General features: G+C 43.1%; 1 protein-coding gene across 1 annotated transcript in view; it reads left to right on the plus strand.

The window, feature by feature from the left end:
- The window catches only part of OVCH1 (ovochymase 1), a 58,562-nt gene that overhangs the window by 27,914 nt on the left and 14,884 nt on the right, over positions 1-15,764 (plus strand). Inside the window, exons 16-24 of the mRNA XM_089671679.1 lie at positions 3,287-3,402; positions 7,119-7,296; positions 8,783-8,855; positions 10,811-11,006; positions 11,232-11,377; positions 13,191-13,344; positions 13,452-13,529; positions 15,106-15,110; positions 15,214-15,502. Coding sequence (XP_089527805.1) covers positions 3,287-3,402; positions 7,119-7,296; positions 8,783-8,855; positions 10,811-11,006; positions 11,232-11,377; positions 13,191-13,344; positions 13,452-13,529; positions 15,106-15,110; positions 15,214-15,502 — 1,235 coding nt within the window. The remainder of the gene's footprint in view (positions 1-3,286; positions 3,403-7,118; positions 7,297-8,782; positions 8,856-10,810; positions 11,007-11,231; positions 11,378-13,190; positions 13,345-13,451; positions 13,530-15,105; positions 15,111-15,213; positions 15,503-15,764) is intronic.

Below are 15,764 nucleotides of genomic sequence, written 5' to 3' on the forward strand. Positions count from 1 at the left end.
CAGATTCATGGAATATATAGGCACATAAGAATACATCAACTAATGATGTTGTATACAATAAAACACAACCCCAATAGGGTAGCAAATATTCCATCGGTCAGTAGGGATGGGCCGTTTCATGTAACCAACTAACAAAAATAAGGAGACCAAAAAAAACAAACAAAATGAGACGAAGAAGAGGATAAAGAATATATTGGGAAGAAAAAAAAAAGACAGAAGAAAGAAGGAAAGAAAAGAGAACAGGGCCAGCCATAGGTCCATTAAATAATAGAGATATACAGTCAGGTCCATAAATATTGGGACATTGACACAATTCTAACATTTTTGGCTCTATACACCACCACAATGGATTTGAAATGAAATGAACAAGATGTGCTTTAACTGCAGACTGTCAGCTTTAATTTGAGGGTATTTACATCCAAATCAGGTGAACGGTGTAGGAATTACAACAGTTTGCATATGTGCCTCCCACTTGTTAAGTGACCAAAAGTAATGGGACAATTGGCTTCTCATCTTTTCCATGGCCAGGTGTGTGTTATTCCCTCGTCCCATTTACAATGAGCAGATAAAAAGTCCAGAGTTCATTTCAAGTGTGCTATTTGCATTTGGAATCTGTTGCTGTCAACTCTCAAGATGAGATCCAAAGAGCTATCAGTGAAGCAAGCCATCATTAGGCTGAAAAAACAAAACAAACCCATCAGAGAGATAGCAAAAACATTAGGAGTGGCCAAAACAACTGTTTGGAACATCCTTAAAAAGAAGGAACGCACCGGTGAGCTCAGCAACATCAAAAGACCCGGAAAACCACAGAAAACAACTGTGGTGGATGACCGAAGAATTCTTTCCATGGTGAAGAAAACACCCTTCACAACAGTTGACTTTGACACACATACACCTACCTCCTGGAGAGTGTTCTTGATCTGGCCAACAATCAAGAGAAGACTTCACCAGAGTGAATACAGAGGGTTCACCACAAGATGTAAACCATTGGTGAGCCTCAAAAAAAGGAAGGCCAGATTAGAGTTTGCCAAACAATCTAAAAAAGCCTTCACAAGTCTGGAACAACATCCTATGGACAGATGAGACCAAGATCAACTTGTACCAGAGTGATGGGAAGAGAAGAGTATGGAGAAGGAAAGGAACTGCTCATGATCCTAAGCATACCACCTCATCAGTGAAGCATGGTGGTGGTAGTGTCATGGCGTGGGCATGTATGGCTGCCAATGGAACTGGTTCTCTTGTATTTATTGATGATGTGACTGCTGACAAAAGCAGCAGGATGAATTCTGAAGTGTTTCGGCAATATTATCTGCTCATATTCAGCCAAATGCTTCACAACTCATTGGACGCCGCTTCACAGTGCAGATGGACAATGACCCAAAGCATACTGCAAAAGCAACCAAAGAGTTTTTAAGGGAAAGAAGTGGAATGTTATGCAATGGCCAAGTCATTCACCTGACCTGAATCCGATTGAGCATGCATTTCACTTTCTGAAGACAAAACTGAGGGAAAATGCCCCAAGAACAAGCAGGAACTGAAGACAGTTGCAGTAGAGGCCTGGCAGAGCATCACCAGGGATGAAACCCAGCGTCTGGTGATGTCTATGCGTTCCAGACTTCAGGCTGTAATTGACTGCAAAGGATTTGCAACCAAGTATTAAAAAGTGAAAGTTTGATTTATGATTATTATTCTGTCCCATTACTTTTGGTCCCTTAACAAGTGGGAGGCACATATGCAAACTGTTGTAATTCCTACACCGTTCACCTGATTTGGCTGTAAATACACTCAAATTAAAGCTGACAGTCTGCAGTTAAAGCACATCTTGTTCGTTTCATTTCAAATCCATTGTGGTGGTGTATAGAGCCAAAAATGTTAGAATTGTGTCGATGTCCCAATATTTATGGACCTGACTGTACCTAATCCATGGTTCCCATGTAAACTCAAATTTAAAACTATTATTGTTAACAATACTAGTAAATTTATCATAATCCAATTAAGTTTCTGTTTGACCAAGTTTAATGGTATTGTTGACTGTCTCCAACATCTAGCTATAGTAATACGTGCTGCCAACAAAAGATAAAGAATTAATTTAACTGATTTCTTGGGAATATCAGTGGGCAACAGATGAAATATGGCTATTTCTGGTGATCTATGAATATTAATTCCCATTACTGAGTAAATGAAATATTCGGATCCAAAATCTATGAACCACAGGACATTTCCACCATATGTGGAGCATAGTGCCCTCTTGGCCGCAGTGTCGGAAGCCACTAGGTGACACAGATGGGTACATTTTAGCAAGACGTGAAGGAACTAAGTGCCAGCGAAGAAGTGTTTTATAATTCGATTCGATAAGAGTAGTATTAATCAAAATTTTAGATCGAGTATTGGCAGTAGTCCGCCAAGTGTCCAGATCTAGAGAGCTGTTCAATTCCCTTTCCCACTGAATCATATAGGATAGCTTAGTAAGTGGATCAACAAGGGAAGCATAAATAATGGATAATCAACCTTTCATCATCCCATTAGTCCCACAGAAGATCTCTAGAGGGGTAAGTATGCAAGGTTCTACAAGTAATTTGAGTTTACTGGTGATAAAAGTTATAATTTGATAGTATGGAAACAATTCACTGGAGGGCATCTGGCATTTTGTCAGAAAGTATTGGAGAGAACGAGGATGAAGTCCATCTAAGTAGTCCTTAATACGCAAAAAAAAACCCCTTATTGATCCACCATTGAAACGCAGATGCTGATAGGCAAGGAGTAAACTCAGGGTTACAAAAGACTGGAGCTAAAGGGGTATGTAGAGAACAAAGAAGTTTGTGGGTGAACGTATCCTTCAAATGGAGATACTTGTGCTGGTGACAAAAAAAAGAACATGCATATCTGAGTACTAATATGGAGAGTGGCCACAAGATGGTGATAGTCCAAGATGAACTAATATGCTAATTGGCATATCAATCTTAGACTTGATCACCATCTAGTGGCTGTGCGTGCGTGTGTGTGCGTGCGTGTTTTTCTACAACTCCTAGTGGATTGTCCCGAGCAGCTGTATTAGTGGCCTGCATCCCCTATATGGTGGCTATACATCTCCAAAAGGAAGGTTTTAGCGCTGACAGCTGTTTAAAAGGGGATTTTCCTCACTTTGGGGATATGTCATCTCAGATCCTGCAGTGTCTACTGGATTGGAAATGAAGGAACACATACAAAAAAAAGTATTAACCATTAATTACTCTTTCAATCTTTACAAAAATGATGTTGAAATACAGATAAAAGCATTTTTTTTTAGTTTCAATAGTTTTGTACCCTATGTTCATATTTATTTATTTTTTTTTACAGAGGAAGTTAAATCACAGGTATTACCTGGCTTACATCAGGATTCCAATCTTGGACAAATCCGCAGAAGTGAGTAATTGGGAAGATGGGTCTGGGTGGAAAAAGAGACCTGTTTATGAAACATATTGTGAAAGGAGGACGTTGTTGTTAAGAGTGGTCAGTCAGACTCGGTGGACAATTTAGTGCTCATTCAGATGACAGATTAATGCCGTCCTCTATAGGCTGCCTGCACGCATGTCTGAGATGAATGCACACACATCTGCCAGTTGCTCTGTACAGAGGATGGCACTAAGCTGCCCTCTGAATGAGTGCTTATTCAGCACAATTCTCTAGTACTCTTAAAATGGTTAACGCAGTTCTCAACAATGCTCCTGTGTTGGTGGCATTCTAACAATGCTCAGTTGGTATTAGCAGGCTTATATGTTCCAAGAAAACATTACCTGCCATTGCTAGCCTGAACCAATGACATAAGACTTAGATCCATGTATTCATGTTGTGTATGAAATATTCTGACCCTTAATCTGCAGGTTCAGCAGATATCAAGATTCATCTAATCAGACAGACAATATTTTGAAACTTTTGCTTACCCAGTTTTAATGATCCTGTGGCCCTATCTCCTGATACTTAATTGACAGAAGAAGAACATGATGTGATCTTCAATTTGATGTAGCTTGTTCTTTTCATGCTTTCCCTGTGTTGGAGTCCATCCTCTACATGGTTCCCCACGTTGGAGTCCATCCTCTACATGGTTCCCCACGTTGGAGTCCATCCTCTACATGGTTCCCCACGTTGGAGTCCATCCTCTACATGGTTCCCCACGTTGGAGTCCATCCTCTACATGGTTCCCCACGTTGGAGTCCATCCTCTACATGGTTCCCCACGTTGGAGTCCATCCTCTACATGGTTCCCCACGTTGGAGTCCATCCTCTACATGGTTCCCCACGTTGGAGTCCATCCTCTACATGGTTCCCCACGTTGGAGTCCATCCTCTACATGGTTCCCCACGTTGGAGTCCATCCTCTACATGGTTCCCCACGTTGGAGTCCATCCTCTACATGGTTCCCCACGTTGGAGTCCATCCTCTACATGGTTCCCCACGTTGGAGTCCATCCTCTACATGGTTCCCCACGTTGGAGTCCATCCTCTACATGGTTCCCCACGTTGGAGTCCATCCTCTACATGGTTCCCCACGTTGGAGTCCATCCTCTACATGGTTCCCCACGTTGGAGTCCATCCTCTACATGGTTCCCCACGTTGGAGTCCATCCTCTACATGGTTCCCCACGTTGGAGTCCATCCTCTACATGGTTCCCCACGTTGGAGTCCATCCTCTACATGGTTCCCCACGTTGGAGTCCATCCTCTACATGGTTCCCCACGTTGGAGTCCATCCTCTACATGGTTCCCCACGTTGGCGTCCATCCTCTACATGGTTCCCCACGTTGGCGTCCATCCTCTACATGGTTCCCCACGTTGGCGTCCATCCTCTACATGGTTCCCCACGTTGGCGTCCATCCTCTACATGGTTCCCCACGTTGGCGTCCATCCTCTACATGGTTCCCCACGTTGGCGTCCATCCTCTACATGGTTCCCCACGTTGGCGTCCATCCTCTACATGGTTCCTCACGTTGGCGTCCATCCTCTACATGGTTCCCCACGTTGGCGTCCATCCTCTACATGGTTCCCCACGTTGGCGTCCATCCTCTACATGGTTCCCCACGTTGGCGTCCATCCTCTACATGGTTCCCCACGTTGGCGTCCATCCTCTACATGGTTCCCCACGTTGGCGTCCATCCTCTACATGGTTCCCCACGTTGGCGTCCATCCTCTACATGGTTCCCCACGTTGGCGTCCATCCTCTACATGGTTCCCCACGTTGGCGTCCATCCTCTACATGGTTCCCCACGTTGGCGTCCATCCTCTACATGGTTCCCCACGTTGGCGTCCATCCTCTACATGGTTCCCCACGTTGGCGTCCATCCTCTACATGGTTCCCCACGTTGGCGTCCATCCTCTACATGGTTCCCCACGTTGGCGTCCATCCTCTACATGGTTCCCCACGTTGGCGTCCATCCTCTACATGGTTCCCCACGTTGGCGTCCATCCTCTACATGGTTCCCCACGTTGGCGTCCATCCTCTACATGGTTCCCCACGTTGGCGTCCATCCTCTACATGGTTCCCCACGTTGGCGTCCATCCTCTACATGGTTCCCCACGTTGGCGTCCATCCTCTACATGGTTCCCCACGTTGGCGTCCATCCTCTACATGGTTCCCCACGTTGGCGTCCATCCTCTACATGGGTCCCCACGTTGGCGTCCATCCTCTACATGGGTCCCCACGTTGGCGTCCATCCTCTACATGGGTCCCCACGTTGGCGTCCATCCTCTACATGGGTCCCCACGTTGGCGTCCATCCTCTACATGGGTCCCCACGTTGGCGTCCATCCTCTACATGGGTCCCCACGTTGGCGTCCATCCTCTACATGGGTCCCCACGTTGGCGTCCATCCTCTACATGGGTCCCCACGTTGGCGTCCATCCTCTACATGGGTCCCCACGTTGGCGTCCATCCTCTACATGGGTCCCCACGTTGGCGTCCATCCTCTACATGGGTCCCCACGTTGGCGTCCATCCTCTACATGGGTCCCCACGTTGGCGTCCATCCTCTACATGGGTCCCCACGTTGGCGTCCATCCTCTACATGGGTCCCCACGTTGGCGTCCATCCTCTACATGGGTCCCCACGTTGGCGTCCATCCCCTACATGGGTCCCCACGTTGGCGTCCATCCCCTACATGGGTCCCCACGTTGGCGTCCATCCCCTACATGGGTCCCCACGTTGGCGTCCATCCCCTACATGGGTCCCCACGTTGGCGTCCATCCTCTACATGGGTCCCCACGTTGGCGTCCATCCTCTACATGGGTCCCCACGTTGGCGTCCATCCTCTACATGGGTCCCCACGTTGGCGTCCATCCTCTACATGGGTCCCCACGTTGGCGTCCATCCTCTTCATGTTGTAACTTGCTGTAGCCCATCCGATTTACGATTCTTTGTTCATTTTCAGGTTTCTCCATATTTTAGCCTATTCTATGGTCTCCCATGTTGTAGCTATCCACATAATTGTTCCCCGTGCTGTAGCTAGTCCTCTTCATGGTTCTCTGTATTAAAGTCCATTCTGTTCATGGTAGCCCGTCCTCTTCATGATTCGCTGTGGTCTTTTCATTCTTCCTTGTGGTTCTTTATGCTGACACCTATTCTCTTCATGGGTCACAGTGTTGTAGCCTGTTCACGGTTCCCTGTGGTGTAGCCAGTGCTCTTTGTGGTTGTCTGTGTTGACGCCTATTCTCTTTTTGGTTCCCTGTGTTTTAGATCTCATTTTTGTCATGGTTGTAGCCCATTCTATTCAAGGGTACTCATGTTGTAGCTACTTTCTTCGTGGTTACCCATTTTGTAGCATATCCTCTTCATGGTTGTCTGTGTTTTGAGGTTCAAATATTGTCTCCTAATTACTACTGTTACAAAGAGCCTTTATATAATCATTTGGGGATTTTCTGTCACCTGGAACAGGTCTGACCTTTCTCCTCTGACCTTTTTGTCATTAAAGTGTTTTCATCACACAAGCTCTGTTTACCGGACTTTTTTTTTAACTCCTTTTTTCTAAACCCTAAAGATCCCATCTCAGATATTGCCATCACCATGTCGGGAAAGACTTGTTAAAATGATTATCATGTTAGCATCACATACACTAAAAGACCTGCTCCATATTTTGTGCTTTCTGTGAGTCTCAGGTGTCTGTGGTATGGCCCCTCTCTCCGCCCAGTGGCTTCTCAATCGAGTTGTTGGTGGGGAGGAAGCTTGTCCCAATTGCTGGCCATGGAATGTGGAGCTGATGTTCCAGGGAAGCTTTCTGTGCAGCGGGGTGATTCTGTCACCGGACTGGGTGCTCACAGCGGCCCACTGCTTACTGTAAGTGTTGCAATGCCTGCTTCTTATTTTGTAAAAATGTAAATAAATTACAAACACTTGGAGAAGATTGAAATCGTGGTTGACATATATCTAAAGTCAAACTTCTAGAAGGGTTAAAGGATAAGTTCACCTTTTTGTTACATGCATGTTATATTCAGGGTGTAACATGTTGTGATCTAACCAGCACCCACTCCCCCCGATTGACAGCTAGTGGAGGACCCCCCCTAGCTTTCAAATTAAAAGGCCCACCTGGTCGCATCACTCACTCTGTGAATGAGACTACAAGTCCCAGCAGCCTTAGCAGCTATCAGGTTGTAGTCCTCAATGAACTACCACGGTGCTATGGAGCGCTGTGTCAGTTCAATGATTCTTCCTGTCAGTATATCTGTTTTCTCGTACATCCAGTACAAGCGAGCAGATATTCTGACAGATCTGCAGGAGACCTGCATGGCACCAGTGATCTGCTCATTGCTGGTGCAATGCTTTATAGGCTCCTGCAGATAAACATAATAATAAATGCACATTTTTTTTTACCTGGGGGAAAAAAATGTGCATTTATTATATTTTACTAAAAGGTAAACTTTATCCTTTTAAAGCCAAGCTTCTTATTTTTATGTCTGTGATTCTCTTCACTTCCTGCCTCAGAGACCCAGCAGGATATATGTGAAAATTTCTTCAGGACAAGGAGAAATCCCCTCTTAGGAAGTTGTCATTGAAACAGGTGCCCCCACAGAAGTATTTTTCCTGATCTCCTGTCTCAGTGACAAGTATACAGTTTTGGATTTCCACTCCACTCTTGTTCAGGAGATAAGTGTAATTTTTAGTTCAGTAAGTGATAAGTGTATTTTTTTTTTTTTTTTAGTTTTTCATTATTTCTGTGTCCCAGTGACAATGGTCACAAAAACAAAGAGAGTAAATCACAGAACATAATAAAAGTACTGACTGTTCTAACTCTTCCCCACTCTATCCAAAACTGAAAAATATTGTCTTTAAATACATTTTTAACCTGTAAAATGAATATCTATGTAGCAGTGTCTGTGTTTTTTGTTTTTGGAAGCCCTGTGCTCAGTCAATTGGAATTGAACAATCCTGATTCTACATATATGGCCAGCATTAAAGACAGACTATATATTGTGTTCAGTTGAATCAACCTGACCTTTACAAATGTGTACTGGGACAGAGAAAAAGCAAAGTACAGTCACTGTATAAAACTGTATGCCTAGGTGACAAACAAATTTGGCAGCCTCCACATAGCTATACAACCAATACAATACCAATCTACAAATAGATACAAGTTTGTTTATCATTAACTTGTTAAGGTTATGAAAAAAAAACCTCTTAGTAAGACAATTGAAAATGAAAAGACTGTAATGGAACAATTTCATTTGTGTTAAAATATGAAAGCAAAAGATGCCTCCGAGCGAGTAACTAATTCAGTGTTTTGTTTTTTTTTTGTTTTTTTATTTTCTTGCTGATACTGGCGCAGGTCCCCTGATCCCTCCCTATATGTGATAAATGGTGGCATCCATGACCGATTTCTAAACGAATCAAGTCAACAGGTCGGCTTCTTTTTTTTTTTAATTTTATTTTATTTCATGCAGGAAGGCCATTTTGATTTTACTAGTTTGCTGTGCAACTTCATTCAATTTTTGTACATTTTTGGTAATCTAGGTAATACTTTTTATTGTCCTGGGGGACTTTACTGCTGTCCATGACCTCCCACTTCTCTCCCCAGGACAGCCTATGTTTATCTGTGAGCTAGAAGCACCTCTTTCACTTTTTTCAAAAGCGGAAATAGTCTTTACTGCAGACAAGCAATACTTACCTGTCCTGACAAATAATTCTGGGCTTAAAAGATTCTTACTGAAAGATCTTCTACATTTGGCACATCTGGAAGTGTTGGATGCAGGCATCCCCTACTGTTTGCTACGGTTTCCTACATCAGCCCCTACATCATTACAGGACACGTGGACCAGTGGAAGGAACTGAAATGCGCAACAGCAGATGCTGACATCCGGCACTCCTAGAAGTGTCAAAACCAGAGATCTTTATATAAACCATCTTTAACCCTGCTAAAATTTGTCAGTGTAGGCAACAGCACAGTCAAGTATAGTTTTATTTGCTTTGCATCAAACAGTTTAATTCCCCTTTCACAATTTAGTTATTCTTTTGAAAAAACAGGAACAGAGTTGACTTTACTTTTGGTCCCTCTGGCATTTTTATTGGCTATCCATTAATGGGCCAGTTACACCATACTTGGTGAGAAATTAATTTTTGTTGTCTAGAACTGGATATGCATTGGAGTGATGTTCACTGAGAAGATGTTTTCCTGATGTCCCAATCCTCCTGGGCAAATTGTTTCCTTTCTTTATGATGTGGTAACGGATCCTCTGAGCCACTCAACTGATTACTTCTGCTGGCTGCCATTTATGGGAGCCCTATTCCTCAGAATGGTCAGAGAATAATGGTCCTGTGGCATCATTGCCCAAATATGGAACTGTCAAACTTATTGAAGAATGGCAATACTATATTACAGTAATGATATCTTAGTGGGTGGGGAATCCTGCCCAATAATTCTTTTGATCAATAACATTTTGCACCTAAAATAAAATTGATGCCAATTGGTTCCTTGTCACTGCTGACCAGAGTTCAGTTGAAATTGGCCTTAAGCCCATGCTCCACCTCAAGTGAACTTGTCAGGGGTCCAAAAGGACCCTTTCTTCATTCAGTAAAAACACAGAACATACACAGGATGCGATTAGTTATTCAGACAAAATTTGTATTTTTGGAGATTCAAATGTATCCGAATTTCCGAATTGACATGGTAATGAATGTTAACAATCCGAAATAGTTATATCGAAATTAACAAATGCGTTTTGCTTAATTCAGATTCATTGTGAATAGCTGGTTAAGGAGAAGGCTGCTGCTGCTGATTCACATGTCGGCATTAAAAAAAAAAAAAAAAATTTAAAGAAAAAATCATGGGGGACCTTTCACATCTGGTAAGGATTTAGAGGTGAACCCCATGCCAAAAACTGGCGTTGGGTCCCCCCAAAATTCATACCAGGCCTTTATCGCAGTAGCAGCCCGGTAGGCCAGAAAAGAGGGGACACAAGCAAGTGGTCACAGCCTCCTGAACCATATTGAGCCACATGCCCCTGACATGGGGGGGACAAGGACCTCCATCTTCCTCACAATCCTGGCCAGAAATACATCCGAAACATGAGAATTTGTGGCATGCACATGTCTAATAGTCACGTATTTCATATGAATCTTTGCTGACCAAACAGGTGAATTTGCTCATCTATAACCTTACCGTAGGTACCGTAATGAGGTCATTGACCCCTGCAGGATTCACCATACAGATCTACAGAGAATGCTCTCCAGAGAGGGGGACTGGAAGCTCAGTTGACAGTAAAACCCTGACAGTCATGGTGGAACCAAAGACAGCTCAACAAAAACTGTATGGTGTTCCATTGCAAGCATTTTCACATTTTCTCTTTTCCACCTTCAGAGACGGAATGTGCTGGCAATCACAGCTCATGAAAACTTTGACCTCTTCACCTTTGACTACGATGTTGGTTTGCTTCGTGTGGAAGAGCCCTTTGTGTTCAATGACTTTGTGCGTCCAATCTGTCTGCCCAGAATGGATGAACCCCTCGAGCCTTCCTCCCTATGTGTGGTCACAGGTTGGGGCAACACAAGAGAAGGTGACTGCCTACAGAATGACTGACATAGAGCTTTCCAGTTTGAAATGATTACAGTACTATTACTATAGCTATGGGAATTTAAAGGGACTGTCAGCCAAAAACAATATTTTGGTTACAGATAGATGCTGGTAGGATGCATCCCCTACTTGCATCACTTATGTCAGTGTAAACAAAGCTCTTTACTTCCAGTCTCCACTTTCAGGTTGTTCTCTTGTTTGTATCTAGTTGGGGGGCTTTCCAGACGCCTGCAACAGCTACAGGTACCCATCCTCAATGCTGAAGTCTGTAATACTACCTACCATGCTGGGAGGATTTCAGAGCGCATGATCTGCGCAGGGTTTCCAGACTCTGAAGGAAAGGATGCCTGCAAGGTGAGAAGATTATCAATACTGTGTCTGGACCAAGTGCATTAATTAAAGGGTAAGTTCACCTTTGGGAACATGCTACATGTTCCACCTGTTTTTAAGGTGGAAGATGTAACCTGTTCCCATAGACGCAGCCGCTGCATGCTGCCCCCCCTCCCTCTGACAGATGGTAAGAGGAGACTTCTCCCTGTACTATCTGTCAAATTTGAAGGCCATGCAGGGCTCTGCGAACACATCCACATCATTCATTCACGGACTTCCATGAATGAATGAACTGCAAGTCCCGACATCCTTAGCGGATGTTGGTTTGTAGTTTTCAATGAACTACCTTGGTGCTGTGGAGCGCTGTGGTAGTTCATTGAAGCTTCCTGTCAGAATATATGCTTGCTCGTACATCCCATACGGCATGCAGATATTCTGACAGGTCTGCAGGAGACCTGCAGGACATCAGCGACCTACTGATTGCTGGCGCAATCCTTTCCAGGCTCCTGCAGACAAAAATAATAAATGCACTTTTTTTTTTTACCTGCAAAAAAATTATCATTTTTTTATTTGTGTCTAAAAAGTGATTTTATCCTTTAAAGCAGAACTTTCAGTGACTTTACAAGTCTGCATGAATAAATTCCTGACGTGTCAAAGTATACAGCAGCAGTATCATTTTTCTCCACCTTTATCACTAAAAGCCATCCTTGTGCTCCAGCCATGTTAATTTACGTAGGCTGAGATGATGCCACCAGTCTGCTGCATGTAGGAGGAAGCATTTCTGAAGTCTTTCACCCAGTGATCAGACTACAATTACAGTGGTTAAGGAGCTAAATCAGTGGTTGATCTGTGTCTGACATTCGTGAGCACAATCAAAAACAGCACAGGTACAGGGTATATATGATTGTATGAATGCTAAGCCTCTATGATCTCATTCCAGTAAGTAGGTAATGATCTTGAATGATACCTGAATAAAACTGCTACAGTTCTTCTGAAGAGAAAAACCGATAATGGCATTGTCAAGGGGGAGTACTGTGATATCAGTGAAAGATAATAAATCTGAATGTGTGACAATGATGTATTAGCATACTGCACTTAACATGAAGTCATGCCATTGAAGTCAAACCGCTATATGCACAGCAAAACACTTACATAGGATTGATCGTATTTAAACATCTTTTCTACAACCATATTCCTGTACCTTGGGGTGCTCCACTAGTGTGCACAACTGCCCAATACATTTTATGTAGTGAAACATTCTAAAAATATTTTTTTAGTTAAACTAAACCCCAACTGGATGACATTTCTATTGCTAAAGCAATGTAATAATAGATAATTGCCAGTACAAGGGAAGCTTCTCATTGAATGAATGTAAAAAAAGGAAAATAGGGCTTTAAAGTAGAATCCTAACTTGGACGTAAGTACTGTGTACTTTGTCATGTCATGTTGCTTATAGTGACAATGGCGGATCATGCACAAGAGCAATTGGGAGACAGTTGTCACTCTATAACAGGAAGTGCCTGGACAAGGACCTTCATGGCAAGATCACCAGGTATTATTTTAATGAAAGCTACAGTGTAAAAAGATTAACATGTTAAAATAATTTTTAAAAGTTATTTTCAATTAATATTTTAGAGATTGAGTTCATATCTATATTAAATTGACCTGGGCTTACTCAATAAAGCAGTGAAAAATCAACGAAACAATGCTGTGCAAAGCACAGTAACCCCTAGTATCCAGATTTAAATTGGATCAGTGAGAGGCAAATTGTGATTGATTTGGGGTACTGCTCTATATCTTCTGCTCTATTGAATAATCCTGAACACTGTCATTCCAGGGAGACTCTGGCGGTCCGTTGGTCTGCCGTAATAACAACTCCTATGTGGTTTATGGTATTGTCAGTTGGGGTGTTGGATGTGCTAGGCCCCGGAAGCCAGGAGTGTATGCCAGAGTTCGTTCTTTCTTGAGGTGGATAGAAGATACTCAACAAGGTAAATCGTAACAGGTTCAAAGGTGGAGTGACATAATGGAGAGAGAATGCTTGTGTTACTGTGGCTTGATTACATTGTAATATTTTCCTTTTTTGGATCTGTTCTAGAAAGGAACAACCAAGTTAAAGACCAACTGACCCTGCCAGAGAGACCGGAGAATTTAAATCAAACCTCTAGACTGCAAAGTAATCCCCCCCCCCCCCCCAGACAATGTACACTCTATTCTAAATGTATGAAATGCAGCTGGCACAATGCAGTCCCATTCGTCCCCAACCTGTGGCATGGTGGTGGACAAGGTGCAGTGGTGATGCAAGGACTACAGTATGTGTGCAGTTCAAGCTGTTTTGGTCCTTGTCATTGTGCCATTTTGACCAATATTAAAGGCCACTGACTTCGGCAGCTACATCATTACATCATGCCTTTTAGTACTGAGAACTACTGGGCATGTTAAAAGATAGCTGGCCATGACACAGTGTCACACCTGGAAGTTTCTACAAGGCTATTGCTTGAGAATATACAAAGGTGCTCTGCATGCAGAGGAAAATAATTGGAGTCAGGACCCCCAGCAAAGATTAGTGTAAAAAAATCAAAACTGGAGTTCTGCTTTGAATCTATCGACATTATTGGTAGGTGACTGATTCAACTCCAAAAACAAAAATGTAATATGTTGCAACATAGCAGTCCATAGATGTAGTGGCTGCATTTCTTTATCCAGGCTGCATTTTTTCCACCCTATTTTTACCTGCTGATCCTGCCAGGAACAAATTTCTGTCCTAGGGTACTAATGCTTACCCGCTGTAATAATGTTTTTTTCACTTTTTCCCTTCTGTCCTTGCTCTTCATACTGTCCCCCAGCAACGCTGCATGGCTTCAGGTATGTGGGTGCCCCTTGTTCCTGCTGGGACATAATGGAGTCTCTATATCATGCCCATTTTGAACTACAAGCTTATGTGCAGCTGCTCCCAATGCAGCAGAAATGGGCAGTGTCGGAGACACAGAACCAAAGTCATGCCTGTCCACCTCCACAGTGGCGATTCATAATGGCTCTCAAGCTTTGGCCTTGTCTCTTTCGCTCTACGTGTGTGTGTGTGTGGGGGGGGGGGGGTAGGCGGCATTGGCAGCAGCTTCATGTAAGCTTGTAGTTCAACCAAATATTGGTCCGGCAGGCACAGGGGATACCCACATACGTGAAATTGGACCGCACAGCCAGGGGAGTGTATGAGCAGAAATCACAAAGGAGAAAGATTGGGGGGGGAAAAAAGCAAGATTGTTTTGACTCAACTACAAGACCATAAACTTCTATTTCCAGCGATGTATACAGCTATACCACGTGGTGTTGAATCTATCTCTTGCATCAGGTCAGACAGTTTAACTCAATAAATAATCTCACATGTTGAAGAAGTCGGATGAGGAAAACTATTTGAATGTTCCATTTTAACAGAGGATAATCATAGGTAGAAAAATGTTAATGTTGTAAGGCTCATGGAAAGATGCATACAGGTAGACAGGATACAGTGGAATGACTACAGAGAGGGGAGGGGGTTATACATAGGTACGGTGAGAGAGTTCAGCTTAGACAGGAGACAGCTTAAAGACACAGAGCCATAATAAACAAGTGATGGTCACAGAGAAATAATAATCAAATAGTGTAACACAACAAAGATCATTTAAGTCCAGCTATCGGTATCATTAAAAAAAAAGTGGCTTCAATATCACTTTAATGCCCACATGACTTTACTAATCTGTTTTTCTTGTTTGTAGAATCGGTGCAGAGAGTTGGGGGCCAGTCTGGTAAGTCCATCTAAGGGACACTTTTCAGTTAACATCCATTATATTTCAAATAAATAGAGTTAAAAATGTATTTTAAAGCCTTGGAATGGCACAAAGGTTAAGTTTACAAACTTGTCACAACTGCATCTACTTGTATCTCTAGGTTGTCCAAGCATAAAGGTCCTCTCAGCTGGGTCCGGTGATCTCAAATCTCCTGGCTATCCATTAACCTACATGAATGGCCTAAATTGCTGGTGGACTTTCAACTCGTCCTCTGGCCAGCGGCTACAGGTTCTCATCATAGATCTGGCCTTGGAGGAGTCTCCAAACTGCACCTCGGATGCTCTGAATATTTATGATGGAGCCAACAATAGAACACATTTATTGAGTATGTGTTTTATAGGGGATGTTAAAGGTAGATGTGTGTCAACACTTTTCGAAAGGGCACAGTAATTGGATTACTTGTGACTGACTTACCAATGTAGCTATAAATGCTGGGTAGTGTTCCCAAAACTCATTTGAACTGAAGAAGTCACTTGGATGAGTGGTGAAATGTCTATTCACATTTAATTAAACTTGTTTAGTTATGGTAATAATCAGTACTAACTATACAATGACCTGGATAAGTGAGAACCTTCAGACTTCTTCCC

This window comes from Staurois parvus, unplaced genomic scaffold (genome assembly GCF_062004578.1).
Source record: "Staurois parvus isolate SC_StPar_1 unplaced genomic scaffold, SC_StPar_1.0 ptg000114l, whole genome shotgun sequence".
Taxonomy (NCBI): Eukaryota; Metazoa; Chordata; class Amphibia; order Anura; family Ranidae; genus Staurois; species Staurois parvus.